Source organism: Gorilla gorilla, chromosome 1 (genome assembly GCF_029281585.2).
Source record: "Gorilla gorilla gorilla isolate KB3781 chromosome 1, NHGRI_mGorGor1-v2.1_pri, whole genome shotgun sequence".
In the NCBI taxonomy this organism is placed as follows: domain Eukaryota; kingdom Metazoa; phylum Chordata; class Mammalia; order Primates; family Hominidae; genus Gorilla; species Gorilla gorilla.
The window spans coordinates 60,382,320-60,403,173 of record NC_073224.2 but is presented as its reverse complement, the minus strand read 5'-3'; the positions used below and the strand labels follow the sequence as shown (position 1 = coordinate 60,403,173).

The 20,854-nt window shown below is 32.9% G+C and overlaps 1 protein-coding gene across 5 annotated transcripts in view; it reads right to left on the bottom strand.

Annotated features, from left to right (window-relative positions):
* KCNT2 (potassium sodium-activated channel subfamily T member 2) overlaps window positions 1-20,854 on the bottom strand; it is a 381,853-nt gene that overhangs the window by 140,056 nt on the left and 220,943 nt on the right. For all 5 annotated transcript variants that reach the window (XM_055378337.2, XM_055378343.2, XM_019028251.4 and 2 more), the window contains exon 14: window positions 4,460-4,568. In XM_055378337.2, the coding sequence (XP_055234312.2) occupies window positions 4,460-4,568 (109 nt within the window). The remainder of the gene's footprint in view (window positions 1-4,459; window positions 4,569-20,854) is intronic.

The following is a 20,854-nucleotide window of genomic DNA, read 5'->3' as shown; positions in this document are numbered from 1 at the left end:
CAATTATATGTTAAAAGGCAATGAGTGGGACTCATGGAAAGCCTTAAATATAGCCTCAGTTGGCAATAATCTGCCCCTTTGACATTCTTCCATCTTCTTAGCTAGAAGACTAGCCTGAAGCAGATAATGCATTTTATGATTACAATAAGAGAATCCTGAAGGGTAAAGACTATAGGGTAAAGATGTTGGAATAAGAAAACAGAACAACGTGCTCTGATGACATCACTGAGTCAGATAGCCTGCTCTGGATGCTGAACCCATAGTTTTTAAGGTGTAAACTAAACACCACCCCTACTTTCAGTGACATATTACGTTACATGGGGCAGAACACATTTTTAACTAATGCAATATTCCTTATTCCACAGAAATAAAATTAGTGTAAATCACCACTTGCCTCACCCATTACTTCCTAAGGAATAAATGATTTTCCCTTTATCATGCAGAAACATTCCAGTCTCCGGATCACATCCTTTACTCCCTCACTGCGTTTTCAATCTCTTTTTCTTTAGTGGTACTTAAAATTTAAACATTAAAAGCAAACAAAAATCGATAAATACTTGTGTACATAGAAAAAGCTTTCCTTAACATTTCTGTGCAATAGGACTTTCATTATTTTTCTTTCTTCGATTAATGAACAAACCTAATGAAGTAGCAATCTCCAACCACACTTCATTTCTTATCATTCCTTAATTTGTTCATATTTTCTCACAATAAGAAAATCCCCATTGTAGAAATTGTTTTTTCAGAAGTCCTCAGAGAACAGCCTCCAAAATGCTTGCTCAGTCTTAATCTAGAATCGTCTATATTGTTAACAATCCAGTTCCTTTTAGAAATCCTATCTCAGTTTTATTTTATTATGCTATACTATATTTGCTTTCCTTTTCTTCACTCTATTTCCTAGAATTAATAAATTCCTAGAAAATAGTCTCAAATTGTCATTTCTCCCAAATCCCTACTACTTCCTCCTTCACATTTGTGAGCCTGACTGGCACGATCCACCACCTCAGGAACCAAGCGTGCAGCAATTCCTACCACATTATGTCTTCATCAGAAAGCAATACATCCAATATCAAACCACTTTTCCTTCTGCCAACTATGTACTTCATTATTTTCTACTGTCCAGTGTCAATAAGTGAGGAGATTTTCTTTTTTTCCCCCTCTCTCTTTTCTACACTCATATCTAATCAGTGACAAACTTCTGTGAATTCTAACTAAGCAGTATTTTTCTTATCAATTCTCTCTTTTTCTTATCCCTCAATTATTACTGAGGTGAAAAAGATTACCTCGTGGATGGGATTAATTAAGTATTGTGAAAACAAATTGAAAGACAAAGAAAATGAATTGCTAAATTTTTAAAATTCTGATAAAGCTGAAATGTAATCAGGATGCGCCAGTTGAATGTTAACAAACTGGACTGATAATCCAGCATTTCCTTGTGGAAATCATTATAGTCCATGTTCAAAGGTGATTTTTTTCTAAAGAATAAATTTATGTTCATTGAGAATAAACTTATTTTTGACGAGATTGCAAAATAAATAAAAATGCTAATTTAATCAACAATAAGACATACCACTGCCAAGAGCACAGAACACTCAAATGTAAATAAAGTGAGCGGGTCTGAAAAATGAGGAAAAAAATTGAGAAGCATTAAAATACAGAATAAACTCTCTAAAAATATAAATTACACAGTTCTATGAAGTCATCTAATTTATTTATGACTGACAGATCAGCTAGAACTGGAATTAACATAATAACAAATAGAAAAAGAAAATGTTATATTGTAAGAGTTTTAATCAGCCTTGGGAATTGTATTAGAGTGCTGGGTAAGTTGCTGGAGAGACCACTTCATAACCACTAGGATGGTTATGATAAAAAAAAAAGCGGATAATTACGAATATTGCTGATGATGTAAAGAAAGTAGCATCCTGATATGTTGATGATGATAATCAAAGTGCTATTGGAAAAATATTCTGACAGTTCCTAAAGAAGCTAAACAGAGTGACCATATGACCCAGCAATTCTACTCCTAGATATAGACGCAAGAAAATGAAAGCCTATGTTACACAAAAACCTTTTCACAAATGTTAACAGCAGCATTGTGAAAATGTTAGAAGCAACCCAAATACCCACCAACTGATGAGTGGAAAAATAAAATGTGATCTATCCATGCAATGGAATATTATTCAGTTGTAAAAAGGAATAAAGTGCTGGTGCATATTACAATATGAATGAAACTTGAAAAACATTATGTACAATGTTCAACATTTGGGTGACCAGTGCACTAGAAGCCCAGTCTCTACCATTATGCAATGCACCCAAGTAACCAACATGCACACATATCCCCTGAATCTAAAGCAAAACCAAATTATTTAAAATTCTTTATGTTCATTTATTTACTGTATTACCAAATATACTAAAATGATTTCAGCTGAGCCTAATGGCTCAGGTCTGTAATTCCAGCACTTTCGAAGGCCAAGTCAGATGGATCACTTGAGCCCAGGAGTTCGAGACTAGCCTGGGCAATATGGCAAAATCCCGTCACTACAAAAAAAAAAAAAAAAAAAAAAAAAAAGCCGGGCATGGTGGTTCATGACTATAGTCCCAGCTACTGTGGAGGCTACAGTAAATCTATAAAAGCAGAAATAGATTGTGGTTGCCTAGGGCTGCAAGAATTGGTGGGGAGAAAATGTAGGGTGACACTAAAGGGTAGATAATTTCTTTATGTGGTTCTGGAATCATTTAGTGGTGATGGTTGAATAATTCTATGAATATACTTTTAACATATTGAATTGTACACTTTAAATGGGTGAATTGTATAGTATGTAAGTTTTATTTCAATAAATCTACTATAAGAAGTTATTATGGTGGATGATAGCATTTACTGTGACACAGTTGTAAAATAATTTTGCAAGTCACTCTTATTTAAAGGAAATCCTTAATTATATAACAATGTTTTCAACAACTTTGCTTTCTTTCTTAATAAGGCAAAATTCATTAGAGTATGTTGGGAAACGTCTTATTCTAAGGATCACTAAAATCTTTTTTTAACTTATGTGAACTATAATTCTTTTTCACCAGGCAATACTGTTTGTCAATAAATAATATTTACTAGGAGATGCACAATGAAATTTAACTTCAGTCATGAGTAATGAGCTGTGTTATATAGTGTTTATGGGACTTATTTTATCACTCATGTATACAACAATGAAGTTGCCTAGATAGTCATCATTACAGTTGTCTGAGTCTGCACGAAGACGTTACGGAAAAATAATGAAGACACTTGATGAGTTCTATGAATGTTCACTTAATTGGTGTTAACATAATTTTTAGTACTTTATTTAATTGCATCAAAATGACAAACACTTCCTGCAAAGAAGATAGATGTCATTCCTAATCCTGTTACATCCTTCCTATTGCACAGATTAAAGGCTTGTAAGTATATAGAATAGAAATATTCCTATTCACAACTTTGAGAAAATTGCTCCTAAGAAACTTTTACCATCCGAATTAGGCAGTCAGAAGTAAGACAGTAAAATCAAATTTATATACCACTGAGTATTTACTACTTTTAAATTAACAACTTATCCATCTATAAATAAATCTCAAAAAAGAATTTTCCTTTTTCTGGATTTATTTGATTTGACACTTCACCTAAACAATTATCAATTAACTTACTTAATATGAGTAATCGTAACCACTAGCATAAGTGGAATTTACTTAGAAAATCAACATTTTGTCTGAAATATAAGATTAGAAATATGACAAGATATGAAATGAAGTACATTTGTCTCTTTAAATAAGAGCAATGACTATGTTCACTAGTTACATTTTCTTTGATCATCCTAGTCAAAAACAACTTCTGTATTTCATAAAACTCTATCAAAATAAACAAACAAGAATAAAAAAGGTTCTAATGGTACAACTTTCTCCAACCTTGAAATGCATATAAAAAGCGATTTATACTGCATTAGCTAATTTTATACAACTACTTTGTTATTATTCTGTTATAAAATTGCCATTTTGACGTCAATTGTGTACATTAAGCTTTCAGATAAAACTTACCTCAGGAACAGAAAAATTTGACTTTAAGTTCTTATACTAATAACTGTGAGAATACTTTAATTAAATGTTTCATTTGCTGCAGTATTCATCTTTAAAATGAAAATAATGTCCTACTCCTAGGCCTAACAAATGATGCGGGCACTTAGAATTTATTAATAAGTTGCAACAAACTATCTCAAGACTACTGAGAAAAGACAGCATATCACTCACTTTTTGTATGTCTTGGATTCCTTAACATGTCTTTATTTATCTATCAGATAAAGATAACTCACACAAATTCAAATATAGGTACATATCTAGCTGTATACGTAGGCCTTCTATATTTTTAAATCACATAACTGCTCTTATTGTTTTTTATATAATTTAAAAGGTTAACTTAAAGAAAAAATATACTTACTGCCCTCTAGAGGTATGAACCAGTAGTGTAATAAGTGTAGATGTTGCTGGGCATATACAGTTTAAAGCTAACATGGCGTATTTAAACTCTTCTTCACAAACAACATGATCTGTTTGAAATAAAATAGGTAAATTAGAATAATTTACCTTTGGAGAGTAATAAAATGTAAAAAATAAAACAAAATGAATAAAATGGTAAAAGTCTCAATATAAACATACTTGTTTTAGAGATGTTTTTACAAGTGCAATTTTATCCCCAGGAAATATATCTCCTAAGAAAGAGTACTGGAGTATGGGTTAAGTGATTGGCTTGGGGGTCACTCCTGTCTCAACAAATTTAGCAACCTTTGCTAAAATGCTTAACCCTGTCTTAACAAAATTGGCAACTTTTGGTAAAATGCTTAATCTTCCTATGCCTAGCAGGTGGGTTTGAGGTGTGGTCTAAAATATATCAAATACTTTATAAAGTCTCCTTTTGTTCTGATAATTCTATAGTATAAAATACAACAGTACTGATTTAGAAGAGTATTGATATATCAAATTCATAATGACACAGCATAAATTTTAGAAAGTAATTATTAAAAGATTTAGCAGATAATATGTGCCTAGCATAGCAGAAATATATTTGATACTATGAAAATAACTGTAATATCAAGCAATAGAATTTGCTAAAGTAAATTGAAATTGAAATTGTACTTTAACTCCAAATTCCTAAAAGTCATAAACCCAAAAGATGATAGGGTCCAACCAGAAAACATAATAAATGGCTGCTGAAATTCAATGACATAAAAATAATAGTGCCAGAAATGAGAGCACATGGGAAAGTGCAGGCCGCATCTAAAGAGAATGATGCTACTCAGGCCAAGCATTGTTATGCAGGAATGAGGGCCCAGATGCCAGATATTCTATTTTCTACAGAAGTCGTGTTTTTAAAAAGTGATTAAATAGTGTTTATTTTGGAAAAAACAAAAACCTGTTTTCCCAAATAAACAAGTATAGCTGGTATTAAAAATAAAGAGAAGGTTTAATATTCTAAGAAAATACATATTTTTAGGCAGAAAAGTAGCACTTTTAGCAAAATTAAGAAATAGAAGATAAAATTTGTCAGTGAGCTAGATCTATAAAATGAACACATAACACCATACAATTTATGAAGAAAGAAGAAAAGGTTACATGGGAAATGGTTTAGCAAATGCTCTGGACAAACATTGACTTTCGTTCTGCCCTGTTTTTATAATATGATTTAGTACATGAGATAGCATACTACTTTTTATTTTGCCTTCATTTTTTATTGTTTCTTTTTCACATTTTATGGAAGAAAATATATACTATGGATATATGTCAGGATTTACTCAAAAATACAAAAACATCAAGTTTCTACTGATAATCTCTCTCCCCACACCCACTTGTCAATATATTATAATTGACATAAAATGTTTTTGAAATACATAACCAGATTATTTATTGCTTTGCAGGAAAGGCAAGCAGATTCTAGATACAATTTTGAATGCAGGGAAGTGTACATAAGATTTGCAAAAGAAGAGTGTTTTTAAACTATCATTTCAATATTATCTCAAAATAATTTTGAGTGTGTATGCCCAATCTGTGAAAACAGAGTGACAAAATTGCTAAACCCGGAATGTTATTACTGTAGAATCATATGATATCAATACATAGGGAACCCATAAATTTCAAATCAAAAATTAGAACAGATGATCTGAGAAAAATATGTACATTTATTACCACATAGAATTTTTAAAATTTCAAACTGTAACAAAATTTGGAAGGTATGATTACCATATACGCAATGTAGCATGCAATTATTAACTTTTCCTTACTATAGTGCACAAACCATATTTCTTTCAGTAGGGGAATGTGAGAAAATGTGATGGATGTGTGATACTTTGAAAATATCTCATTGTATTTTCCTTCAATAGTTGAAAAAGTAAAAAAAATAATTAGGTCTCCTCCCTTTTCTTCAATAAATGTGTGCATCTGAGTTTGGGGGGCAATGGCTGTGGGAAGATTTTGCTGCAGTGGCTAATGTTTCAAAAACTGTACTAATCAAAGAAAATTAGAAGGAAGCAAAAGACTCCTACATTTCAGATAGTGATTTTTGTGTTCGCATGTGTCTTTTTTCTACATTTGGTAAAAGTTTTACAGTGTCTATCAGCCCTTTCAACAATAAGTATATGTACTACCATCAATGGTGGCAATTTAACACATAAACACAAAGTATGTATGCACTGTTCCTTTGTACACTGAATTATCTAGGGATGCAACTGCGGTGTAAATTAAGAGAAATTTTACTTTATTATGTTTAGCATTGTATGTGAGTCATTAATAAAAATTAATATATGTTATGTATCAGTCAAAAACTAGCACCTTGTCATTGGTAAAAGTGTCTTTTTTTTCCACTGTCTTCTTGTTTATTCATGCTTGAGTGTTTACATATTAAAAAAACATGCTTTTTATTATTATTTCCATTTTTTCTCTTTCATATTAGAATTAGAATATTATACTTTTTATACTTTATGTGTATAGATAGTTATATTTACTCTGAATTTCATTTCAAAATAGTGTAGGAAGTGTTGCAAAATATTTATTATAAAAAGAGAGTACTGGATCAGAGAAAATAACCATTTTTAGATAAATAAGTTAATGTATAATTATCATGAAAGCCTTTGTTAGAACAAATGTAAATTCAGTACTCTTTTCATTAAGAAAGCTATTTAATTTCTATGAATGGAAAATACAAGGAAAAAGATATGACATAATATTCAACTGGATAATAATCTTTATTTGCATGTATCACAGAGAGCTAAAACTCAACCTGAAAAATAGAACTGCTTGTATATCTAGACTTGTCCTCTTAGGTCCAAATCCATCCTTCCTCTTGGGACATTTTTTAGAACTAACCACTAATCCTCAGCCTGAATTAAAATACTGAAAATATTCCTTCATTCTAACTGCCCCTCATTTCCCAATACATTATAATAGCCAAAGTTTATGGATTATACAATCAAATTCCCCTCTCTTTCTTTTTTTCCCATTGTCATTCTCACTACTTACTACAGGTTTCTAATACATCCATAATTCTTAAGGCTCAGACATCAAATTTCAGAATTAAAAAAAAATTCAGATTTTAGAAAGGCAATATGTTTCATCTACCAGACACTATATAACATATCCAAGGAACAACCTATTCCTAAAAATATCATTGTTTCTGCAGCTAAATGTGTGAATATTTATACTAAGCAGAAAAAATAAAGGGTTAAATAGCTTCATGGCAGTTCAGTGCAGGAACTACCACCAAATAATTTCAGATAATTTCGTGTTTCACCACCAAGACTACAAAAATATTTTCATGTTTCAGAGATTCCTGGTTTTGGAATTACAGCTAAGGGATTGTGGACTGTTGTTCAAACTCTGATGTTCTTTCCTCTAGGCTAACAACTTCCTAATTGGTTTTCATGTTTTCCAACTCTTTAGCATTCCACCTTGTAAGACTTGATTACATAATTTGGGTCACTCTTGACACATTCAACTAAAATAAAACCATCCCTATAAATTTTATTAAACCAATTAAAAAAGAAAGAAGGAGGAGAAATGAAATAAAACAAGCTTGCAGCACCATTCAGCATTAATCATTATTAAGTCAGCTTACTTTCTGACCCGCTTCCTCATAGTTGTTTCCCTATTGCCCACAAACCACATAAACACTGTCACAAGTGTAATTGAAGATGTAGGTTATTAATAATGTGCCATGACATTCAAGCAGGCTAAGAAGGGGAAGACAAGACCTATGGGTGTAAATGGCAGTGAAGATTTGGTAGGGACAATGAATTGTAGGTCTTGTATGGTCAAAAGATAGTTGAAGTTCTTCATTAGAGGGAGTGAACTACAAAGATAGGAAGTGGTAGTCAGAGAAGACACACTAGGATTGGAGATGACAGAGGAGTCACGTTTATTGGTAATGATATGATCTAAGTTACAACCCTAGAATGGTTGCTGAGCTGGGATGAGCTGAGCAAGAACACTGAAAGAATGGAAATTACAGAAACATTATTCTAGAACATCAAAAGAATCCTTTTCATGGGCATAAACATCATCAGATAGTATGACCAAGCAGTGTTGGAGAGAGTGACGGTGAGCTGGGAGAGATAGTACATTTTCAGGTTTCTCAGATACATTTTTTTTGGTGGGGGGGGAGAATTTCCAGTCAAAAACTGCCAATTTTTATCAAATAATTTTCTAATTAAAAATAGAAGAGAAAGTCACAAAATTTAGATAATATAGAAATGCATACTGTAGAAATACATCAATAACAGTAACTGCTATTTTCCCCTACTACCCATTTTCCTCTTTGTATGCAAAAACCACCTATCTATGGAGAGATGTTTAGAAGAGGTGGTTGAAAAGGGCAAGTATACTAATGTTTGTTCACAGCACCTTGCTGATTTTAGTCAGCAATACATAGAGAGTTGATCTGAGGTAAGAACTGATCACTTTGCAAGCAGAAAGAGAATGGAATAGAACTCTCTTAAGTAGTACATTGTTTGCTTGTGATCAAAAATCTAATAAAAAGTATAAAAATGAACACTTGCAGAACTGAAAAAGTGAACTGTATCCTAAATAGCAGGAGATGACATTCCCTTTCAGAGCCTTTATCAGAGGCCTCCAATTTAGACTTCCCAGCCAGACCAAAAAAGACAGACCTGTGACAAAATCAGATTAAAGTGCAGTGCTGCCTTCACATTGAAACTTGTTTCAGATGATACCAAGGTATCCACCATTACAAGAAAGATGGCGATATGGACCGGGCAACAAAATCCAGTAAGTCAGGTTTAACAAGGTTCTTAGAAAAGAACTTTGAACACAGTTACTGACACATAGAGAGGCCTAAAAGAAATCCACTCGAATTTCAACTTCAAGAGTGGCCACAGAGAATAGTGAGCCATGCATATGAATGGACAAAGGAATTACTCTGTAAAGAGCAGAATCAAGGTTTAATTAAGGAATTTTATATGTCGCTCTGGAGGTTTCTCAATTCATGTGCCAAAGGACATACTATGGACCAATGACTACTGTGCATTTCCTTCTTCTGTTTTCCAAAAACCATTATTTTATTACAACTTTCTTCCTCTACTATTGTGTATCTGTATGGGGTAGTGGTCCTGGGACCACTTAGCAAATTTATTAATGTGCATATTGCTAGATTATTAGGAGCCACATCTAGATCCAACTTTGCATTTTCCAGATATCCTGAACTTTGAGGGGGATGTGTCATTTGATGAAACTTGGAGTATTTGTCTTAGGGAACGGATGAGTGTTTTCTCATTTATTCCCTATGTCAAATACTCCAAGTTTTAGTGGTGCTATATGAATGCCATTTATAGTAGCCAGTAAATGGCTAATAGACATACTAAAAAGAAAGAAAGAGAAAATGAATACTGGGGGAGAGAGCAGTTTTAGCCATGGTTCAAGCCTTTAGGCACCCAAGTAACCATGTACAACATTATGTATTATATACATTTATATAGATAAACAACATTATATATGTAAGTAATATATATAAAACAGCAATATAATATATAATAATTTAATATATAATACAATGTTATATAATATCTAATAAATCAATAGATATATAAACAACATTGTATATATAATTATATATATTATATATATATAATGTTATGCATGGTTACTTGGGTGCCTAAAGACTAGAACCATGGCTAAAACTACTACCTCCCCCAGTATTCATTTTCTCTTTCTTTCTTTTTAGTAATAGACGCTCTTATTTCCCCCACCCCACTTTCACATTTTACCTGGATTCATGGCTGCTCTGGTAGAAATTACATACCTTAGTTTCCCTTTTAGACAGATATGGCCACATTACTAGGGTTTGTCTGATGGGACAATGTGCAGAAATGTATAAACTCTGGATTACTTTTTGTATACAAAATCACTTTCCCTAAACTCTTTTCTTCTTGTTGGTGAGACAACATATGTAGCAAAAGCACAGCTTTGATTATGCAAAGAAGGACAACTCTTTATCAAATATAAATCTGTCATTTTTTTTCCTTCTAGCTTCTAATTCCCCTCCTTTGTTGAAGAAAGTGTTTCCTATTTAAAAATTATATGTGGCAGGGCGTGGTGGTTCATGCCTGTAATCCCAGAACTTTGGGAGCTCGAGGCGGGCACATCATCTGAGGTCAGGAGTTTAAGACCAACCTGGCCAACAGGGCAAAACCCAGTCTCTACCAAAAATACAAAAAATTAGCCAGGCGTGGTTGTGCATGCCTGTAATCCCAGCTACTCGGGAGGCTGAGGCAGGAGAATCACTTGAACTCAGGAGGTAGTGGCTGCAGTGAGCCAAGACTGTGCCACTGCACTCCAGCCTAGGTAGTAGAGTGAGACTTTCTCTCTCTCTCTCTTTCTCTCTCTCTGTATATATGGAGAGAGAGAAGAAAATACAAGATATATGTATATGCATCTTATCTTGTATTTTCTTCTCATCCATTTAAACTTTCTGTTTATTCTGACTTAGATCTTTCTTCACTATTGCTTGTTAAGACATAAGCACATGAGATCAAGTGGTCAAGTGGTACCACCAGTGAGTGTGCCAGGCCATGGGCAAATTTCTTAATCCGTAGCCCTAACAGGCCTTATCTCTAAATGTGAATTACAGTAGTGTTTACCTCATAGAATTGTCTGAGGAAAAAAATAGAAAATGAGTATAAAATGCTAATTAGAATTCTAAACAAGTATTATGGATCATCACAATCCTGCGTTATTAAAATAAAAAGATAGATTTCAATAAACTATCTTGAAACAAATGCCAACAGTATATACTTTTAAAATGTAAGTGGCAAAACAATATAGCATAATTCCATTGTTATGCAATTAAAAACATGGTCTCACTTTTGTAAAAATGCTGAATTCTGCAAGAATGCTTATTTGTATGCCTGTATGTGTGTCTGGACATGCATAGAAAATAGTGTGTAAAGATAAGCATCAAACTGTCAATAGAAACTGCCTCAACAGGTGGGAAAGAGTTTTAGAAGCATATAACTTTTAAAATAGTAGTATTATGTGAGATTATTGATTTCTTCTTTGTTATTCTAATGTCTGTCATTTTCAGTTTAAAAACTTCTAAAATAAAAAATTACAATTGAGATGCAAATGCATTGATAGATATGAATCAAAATTGTCTTCAAGTCCCTTTTACTTTATGAAAAATAAAATTGATAGTTACTTTAAAACAAGTCAGAATATTTTCTTAAAGTTCTACATCACCTTATAGTCTGAGCTTTTGTGTGATTTAAAGTACTAGAAACCTCTTCCATGCAGTTGCTAGGTAACAGCTCTTTGGAAAACAGTAAATAGTGGAAAGTGCAGTAAACCAACCTAGTGCTGGGTTTTAATTTACAGAAATCAAATATCCTTTGGAAAATGGCTTTTAAATAGAAAAACGAACCAGGGTGAATTTTAAAATCTAAATGTTAGTCATTTTTATTTTATGGGGAAAAAGTTTATTAAATAAAACAACTGATTAAATTGCATTATAAAATCTTTCCCATATCCTTTGCTTATTAGATTCTATTTGCAAGCAAGAGTGGGTTTATTGCTACAAAAAATTGTATCTTTTTCTTATATGAGAATAGATAATGTCTTGCCATCAAGTGAGTTTTATTTTGATCCTGTTACTTTAATCAAAATAACCACTCGTGCGTGTGCGTGCGTGCGCGTGCATATGAACACGTCAGAAACTTTGCCAATTCAAAGATTGTGAGGCATTCAACCACTAAATGGCTAAGAATAGATTTAAGTAAATCCTTAAAAGTCACTTAGTTTCACTAGATCTAACTATAAGAATGCTTATTAAATGCACAGAATCTAACCCAATTTGAGATTTGCAATTTTCTGTAAAACAGATTTATTTCATTTCAATAACACAAGTAAAAAGCACGTTTCTGTTTTTCCAGTTGCTTCAATACTTATTTTAGTACAATAAATATAATCTTTTTTGATATTTCAGGCTATTAAATACTCAAAAGGGGGCTCAAATTTCCTCTACCCTAGTGCAAAACAGTTTTAATTTCATTAACCTCCTTTTCTTTTATACCTCTCATAAATACATAGCAGTCTTAATATTTTTGAAAAATTATTTTCCTCCAATTTCTTTAGGTTCTAACCAAGAGTATACTTTATCAGCTTCTGATAGTATAGAAGATACTTACTGAAGCTTCTTTTTAGTAATAAAATAATAATACTAAATAATATTTCTGCTTTCATGCTGTTATATATATATATTATTAAACCTCTCAAAAGTTCTATGATACATATTGTGCTAAGTAGTTTTCAGACAAGCAATCAGATATTCAGAACAGTGAAGTAACTTGGCTAAATTTATTACTTATTAAATTCAAACTATCTACAAAGGACTCTACAAAAGCTATACAACTCTAAAATTGATTAACCAGCACTTAAAATAGGTAACAGAATGTAGCAGTGTTTCCCTCTGTAGAAACCACTTAAAGATGACCACTTGCTACCAGATGAACAAATGGCTGGAGCAGCCATTACACTGAACTGATGACTGAGAAAATACAATCACCAAGCTCCCCAAACACCTGTCGTGTAATAATGAAGTTTGAGAGAACGTAGGCAAATTTGCCTTTGAGATCAGTTTCATTCCTTTTCAACCACAAAACACAATATTGTAGCTGAACTAAAATAATTTGAATGACTGATTCAAAAATATTTTGGAAGATTTCTAGAAGATTTATTAGTAGCAAATAAATACTGCGATGAACGGTAAAAAGAAAGTAAATGCGAATGTATTAAGAGGATATACAGATACTTTGCCTGCTCTGAGGGAATGAAAACAGCCTCACTTAAGGAAATAATGTTTAACCAAATTTATTTATTTATTTATTTATTTATTTATTTATTTATTTATTTATTTATTTTTGAGATGGAGTCTCCCTCTGTCCCCCAGGCTGGAATGCAGTGGTGCGAGCGCGGCTCACTGCAGGCTCCGCCTCCCAGGTTCATGCCATTCTCCTGCCTCAGCCTCCCGAGTAGCTGGGACTACAGGTGCCTGCCACCACACCCGGCTATTTTTTTTTTTTTTTTTTTTGTATTTTTAGTAGAGACGGGGTTTCACCGTGTTAGCCAGGATGGTCTCGATCTCCTGACCTTGTGATCCGCCCACCTCGGCCTCCCAAAGTGCTGGGATTACAGACCTAAGCCACCGCGCCTGGCCTGTTTAACAAAATATTTTAAAGATAATTAAGAAAAGTTGTTTGAAAGGCGAAGAAAGTATGCAGAATTTCGTAAAAATAAAATTGGAGAGGTAGGAAGAAACGGAAATGTTTACAGAAATATATTAACAAAGAAAGAAACCTAAGATTAAGGAAGGAAAATATTGCTGAAGTTGCTGATAGGGTATGAGGTAATTGGGCACTCAGCAAAGATATGGAAAGGAAATCCTTCAATTATAATAGGAAAAAGCAGGAAGCAATAAGTGAACATAAATTAACATTTGGAAAATAAGTTGCAAAATTTAAGGAAGTTTTCATGTATTGGCTTCCCATATCTGTGTGTATTAGAAAATGAGATAAATTTGAAATAGTAATTACAAGAGCAAGAGAATAATTTGATTAAAAGAAAAAAGCAAAAAACCACAACGTTAAGGGCCGCTTTGAGCTGCCTGAACATGAGTTTATGGTAACACAATCTGACCCACTGAGTATTATTGTTTTTCCAGGAGTGCCAGTCAAGGAGTGAAAAAAACAAAGGATCAGCGTACATGGAATTTTGTTTGTTTGCATGTGTATTTATTTTTGATCAAAAGCTACGGGAAAAAAATGAAAAACGAAGTCAGAACACTGACATGTGGCTGACCGAATGAAGGGGCAGACTAGGGAGTTCAGGTTCCTTAGAGAGGGAAAAAGAGAAGAAATGGAACTGAGGCACAGGAAGACTCTAGACTGATGATGAAATGGAATAATGGTTCTCAAGCTATTTGTGATGAAGGGCCAGTTTTCTTTTTCTTTTTAACTCTAAAATAAAAAGAAAGAACGGGTCGTAACCCATTGCAAGCACATAGGCAGCTCATGCCATATGTGATTCACCTATGATTTTGATATCGCCCAAACTAGTGTACATGCTTAGTAGTCTATACGTTTTCCAAAGAGACAGTCCACTAATTATGCACTTGGATGTCATGGCAATGTCAAATCGCTATCAAAATTTCTAAAATGCTGCACTCAATTGCTGTATTTATCATGTTGTAGCTTGATAAAAGTCTGTGGAATGAAACTGGTCTTTGGACCACACTTTGAATAACACTGCATTAGATGAGTTGATGAGGTGGAAGAGAGTGTTTTATAGCACTGGGTGATTGAATAAGCAAAATGGAAAGAAGATTGAATTTGGGTACTTTATGGGCTGAATAGTATAAATAAGACTGGAATCATCGGGAGTGATGACAGGGTCCAAGTATATTTTCTATTATACATCATTTTTACTGTAACCCTCAGGAAATTCGTGTCTTTAAATCAAAAAAAGAAACTTTTGAATCAGGCATTCTATGAAGACTAAAATGTAACCCCAACACTTGCAGAAATGCTATATAAAGTAGAAAAATGTATTCAATGTTGCCCTGTGCTTGATTTAAAGAATCATTGGATTTGGAGTCACATGGCATGAGTCTGAATCCCTTGCCTGTAAGTATGTTAAGTCTTTGGCCAGCTATACCTTGTAGCAAATTAGATAAAAAAATGCATAGTTATTTTTATAAATCAGAAAACGCTGTAATTCTTATGTAGTTAACAATACTATATTTTATACTTGAAATGTGCTGAAAGTAGACCTTTAATATTCTAACCACACACATTAAAAAGTGAACTACGTGAGGTGATGGATGTGCTAACTAACTTGATTGTGTAAATAAGTTCATAATGCATATGTATATCAAATCATCACATTGTACACCTTAAATTTATACAATTTTATTTATCAAATATACCACAATAAAGCTGTAAGAAACTAAAGCTGTTAACTTCAATTGAAGTGACTCAGGAAAGCATACAGTAAGCTATAAAGCCTCATAACAAGTAAAGTTTTGTTTGATAAAAATAAATAATACATAGAAATGAGCATTTATGTGAGCCCACCCATACTCTTCCCTTACCAACGAGGAAAGATGCTACAATTTGCCTGATCCTCCCAGACCAAAAAAACCCACAGCCAAATTTAGGATTGTCACATATAATCTCACGCCTGTAATCTTAGCGCTTTTGGAGGCCAAGGTGGGCGGATGACTTGAGGTCAGGAGTTCGAAACCAGCTTGACCATCATGGTGAAAGCCCATCTCTACTAAAACTAAAAATAAAAAATTAGCTGGGCATGGTGGTGCACGCTAATGGGTGTAATCCCAGCTACTTGGGAGGCTGAGGCAGGAGAATCGCTTGAACCCAGGAGGCGAAGGTTGCAGTGAGCTGAGATCGTGCCACACTCCAGCCTGAAGCCTGGGTGACAGAGTGAGGCTCCATCTCCAAAAAAAAAAAAAATCTGTTAAAACTGTTTTTGGCAACCATTACTCTGGACAAAATTATAAAAATAAATAAATAAATACAATAAAATACATAAAATCATCCCTTGAATTAGGCATTTAGAACCCACTTTTTGGCCACTGGTTATTTTTTAGAAGTCTCGCATAACAACCTAATCTTCATTCCCTCTTCCTCCAAAATGTCTATTCTTATAGAATAAGAGATTGAGAGACCTTCAGACAGACAAATAGGTAGATGCTACTATCAACTAGATATTCACCTAATAACCCAAATAAAGTAACATATAAAAAAGATTGAAATTTCAGTTTCACCAAGAGGAATATGCACTTTAAAAGGAATTCTTAATGCAAAGTAAGCTTTATTTTATGAGACAATTGAGCCAAATGTTTTGTCTTGTTGGAGTCCTTACCTACTCTGAATTGCCCTTCTTCAACATCACCAACTTCAACCACCCCAAACAGCCCACACAACTCTTCAATATGATATTCACATCAGCAGATTCCAAAAATAAAATCAGTTTGACATTCCAATCATGTACTATCCACACACTATTTTTAACCTGTACAGCATACTACTGTACTGAATACTGTGGGCAATTGTGACACAATGGTGAGCATTTGTGTAACTAAACATGTCTAAACATAGAAGAAGGTACAGTGAAAAGATGGTATTACACTCTACGGAACCACCACTGTGTATGCAGTATATTGTTGACTGAGACGTCATTACGCAGCACATGACTGCATATAAAAAGCCAAATTGCTACTAATTTCAGAATATAAAAAATCCCTATAACTCATTAAAAAATCACCAAACAGAAAATAAGGGCACAGGGATAAATTTTATATACAAATGCAAAAATTAAACAAAAAATACAAGAATGTACAACTCTGTGTAATAAATAAAGATTTAAAATTTTAATGAAGAATTAAAGGCAATACCACATATCTCTTAAAAGCACACATTCTGGAGACAGAGAATGTGGATTCAAGTACTGTCTCAACCAGTTAGTATGGCACCATTTCTGCATTAAAAATAAATGTATATATTTTTTTGGATCTGTTTCCTCATCTGTAAAATTGAAATGATAATATAATCTGTCTGTGGCAGCCAGCCTCCAGGATTGCCCCAAATAACTCTTACATGCTGGTATTCATGCCTGTGCTGTTCCCTCCTACATAGCAGAATAGGGATGAACCATATAACCATTAGGATATTGCAGAATAACAAAGTGTGATGTCTAAGTCTATGCCATAAAAGGCATTGTGGCTTTGCCTTGCTCTCTCTTGGATCATCTGCCCTGGGAAAAGCCAGCTGCCACATCATGAGGATGCTCGAGCAGCCCAGAGGAAAGGTCCACATGTAAGAAACCAAGATCTCCTACCCAATAGCCAGCACCAACTTGGGAGCCATGTAAGTAAACCACTTTGAAAACAGATATTCTATGCAAGTCAAGCCTTCAAATACCTGTAATTATTTGATAACTGCAACTACACTAAATAACCTACATCTTCATTGTAACATCATAAATATCCAGATTATTACTCCTCCCAAATTCCTGACCCACAGAAACTGAGATAATAAATTTACATTGTTGTTTATACCACAAAGTTTTGGGGTAGTTATGCAGCAATATGTAACTAATATACTAGCTTATGAAATTGCAATGAGAACTGAGTTAACCTATAAGTAGTGCCTTAGAACAGTAGCCCTTGCACAGGAAGCACTACATGTGTTGACTACCACTATTATTATAATAATTATTGTAGTTCTTATGTTATTTTTCTTTCTACCAAAGGGCAAAAGTTAATATTGCCCATTTCTTCAAGGGTAAGTAATATATTTCTGGAGAGCAAATTGGCATTGTGTATTAAAAACCATAAAAGTACAAATACCATTTAACCTAGAAATCCCACTAATCATATTCATCTTGGTAATATTTACGAATAGCTACCACTTTTTAAATTGTTTTATTTCTCATTCCTTATTTGAAGCAGAGTTAGCATTCTCAAGAAGGATTTAGCTATTGACAGATTTATCAATTTAGTCCTTATGATTCATTATACAGCATAGCTTGATGGCTTAAATGAGAATTTGTTATGAATGAAAGTGGCTTTATGAAAATATTAAGTGAGATCGATCATGGGTTATAAAATGTAGCAATAGACTAATACATATTCATAAATTTATATATATTTCGCTAACAGTAACTGATATTTTACTTCATGTAAACACAGTATTATAGTCTATATAAACATAACTTATAGTTATAATTAGGTGAATAACAATCTCACTGCTTAGATATAACCATTCGCAAATTTTATCATGGTATTAATTATGCTTGATTATTTGGATCTTGTTAGAAAAATGAGAATATGCGAAAATCTATAAGTAAATTAAAAATAATAATCATCCACAAACCCATCTTCTACCTACTACTATATATTCCTTTATAAAGTGAATTATAAAGTTCTTCCTAATCTTATTTTTGCCTTGCCCCCATTTCCTACTATCCTCTATCTTGGTGCAGCCGTATTAAGTGTTTTCAGTTCCTGTTAATTCACCACACCATTTTCTACCTTGCTTTCTTACTGTATGGCAACATTCAGGAATCACTCATATCTGCATTCATTTAAATATAACTAACCCATTCCTGTGTCAGTGTATAACTTACATGTCCCTTTGCCAAAATTCATCTATCATATCTGTATGTCCACCCTATTTTAAGCTTTCCTTGATGCTTGCATTTTTTTCCCTTAATAGCCATCTAAGCACTTTCTTGCTCAAACCATCTTCCCCACTAGAATGTAAGCTTCAAGAGGGCATGAGAGCTTCAGTCACATGATACTAAGAATCCTTTTAATGTTTGGCATTCTGTGTGTGTAATGGTATGCTTTCCAATCTTCATTTTGCTGATGATTAGTGATATTGACAATCTTTTCATATGCTTAATGGTCATTGGTATATCCTTGTGTGTGTATAAAATATCCGTTCTATTTTTCTACCTATTTTTATTGGTTTGTTTGGACTCTTAAAATTGAATTGTAGGAGTTCTTTATATATGTTTGGATTCAAACTTTACTCAGATATATTCATTGTGAATATTTTATCCCAGTCTGGGGTTCGCCATTCTTTGAAATTGTCTAGTGAAGAGTGGAAGGTTTAATTTTGATGAAAGCCAATTTTTCTTTTTTTTTTCTCTCTTATGGTTTGTGGTTTTTGTGTGTCTCAGCTAAGAAATATTTGCTACTCAAGTCTGTGAAAACATTCCTCTATGTTTTATTTAAGATATGTTGTAGTCTCACTTTTTACATTTAAGAGTATAATTTATTTCAAGTTAATATTCACTGTGTGGTGTGAGGTAAGGCTCAAGATATATATTTTTTCCAGAAGGATATAAAGTTGATCCTGAACTATCTGTTGAAGATTATTGCCTCTCCAAGGTAATTAACTTGGCATCGTTGATGAAAATATACAAGTTGATCTACTTCTGTGTTGTATTCTGTTCCATTGATCTATTTGTCTATCATTATGATAATTCCATGCTGTCTTTAATACTTTAGTATTACAGTAAAGCTTCCAAACAGAGGTACTATGGATATTCTGACATGAATCTTCTTTTTCATAGTTGTTATGACTATTATCTTTACATTTTGATATTATTTAAAATAAGATTATTAATATTTCAAAGTGCCAGCTATAATTTCAGTTGAAATATGTATTGAATCTGTAGGTTAATTTGGATATAATTAACATGTTAAAATATTGAATCTTTTAACCCTTGAAATAAGCTACATTCTCAGCTTATTTAGCTCTTTAAGAATTTCTCTCAGCAATGTTTATAGTTTCTTTATATGAGACTTGCACATATTTTATTAAATTCTCCCATATCTATTTCATACTTTTGATGAATTTTAAAGGTTATATTTAATTTAAATTCCTAAATTATCTTTACAAGCATAGAAAAATAAAATTGATTTCTGTATAAGGAAGATCATTTTGATATTCCTAAGTCATTCATTAGTTCTACTAGCTTTATTATAGATTCATTACCATTTTTAAAGAAATGTTCACTTAGCCTATTAATAAAGCTAGTTTTACTATTTCCTAACATGTATATTAACATTTATTTAATTTGCCTTATTGCACAGGTTAGGACCTTCAGTACAGTGTGAATAGAAGTAGAGCACACAGCTTTGACGTCTCAATATTAGAGTTTAGTACTCAGCCTATAAGCATCAAGTATAATAAAAATATGACGTTGCTTTTCTTCTATTTCCAGTATGCACAAATTTTTGTTAAAAACATTACTGATTTTTAAAATGCGGTTATTGCATCTGTTGATATGATCATATACTTATTTTCCCCTTTAATGTATTAATATAGTGAACTGCTCTGATTTTAAATGTTATATGACTATTGTAGCCTTGTGATAAACCCAACTAGGTAACAGTATGTTATTTCTGTATATTACTGAATTGGATTTGCTACTGATTTGTTGGAAGATTTTTGCATCTGTGTTCATAAAACGTATCAGTTTGCAATTTTCTTTTCTCATGATGTCTTTGGCTTTGGCCTAATCAAATAATGCCGGCCTTACAAAATCACTATAAATTTTTTTTCTCCTCTCCTTTATTTTCTGGATATAAGCTTGTACAGAAGAGGTTTTATTTCTACCTTAATCACAGTTGGAATTTCCCATTTATTGATATGTCTAGTCATTTCAATTGGATACTGGCCAATGTGAATGTTATTTTATACAATGTTTAAAATGGGGTGCTTCATTTTGGTAGAATTAGTTTGATACC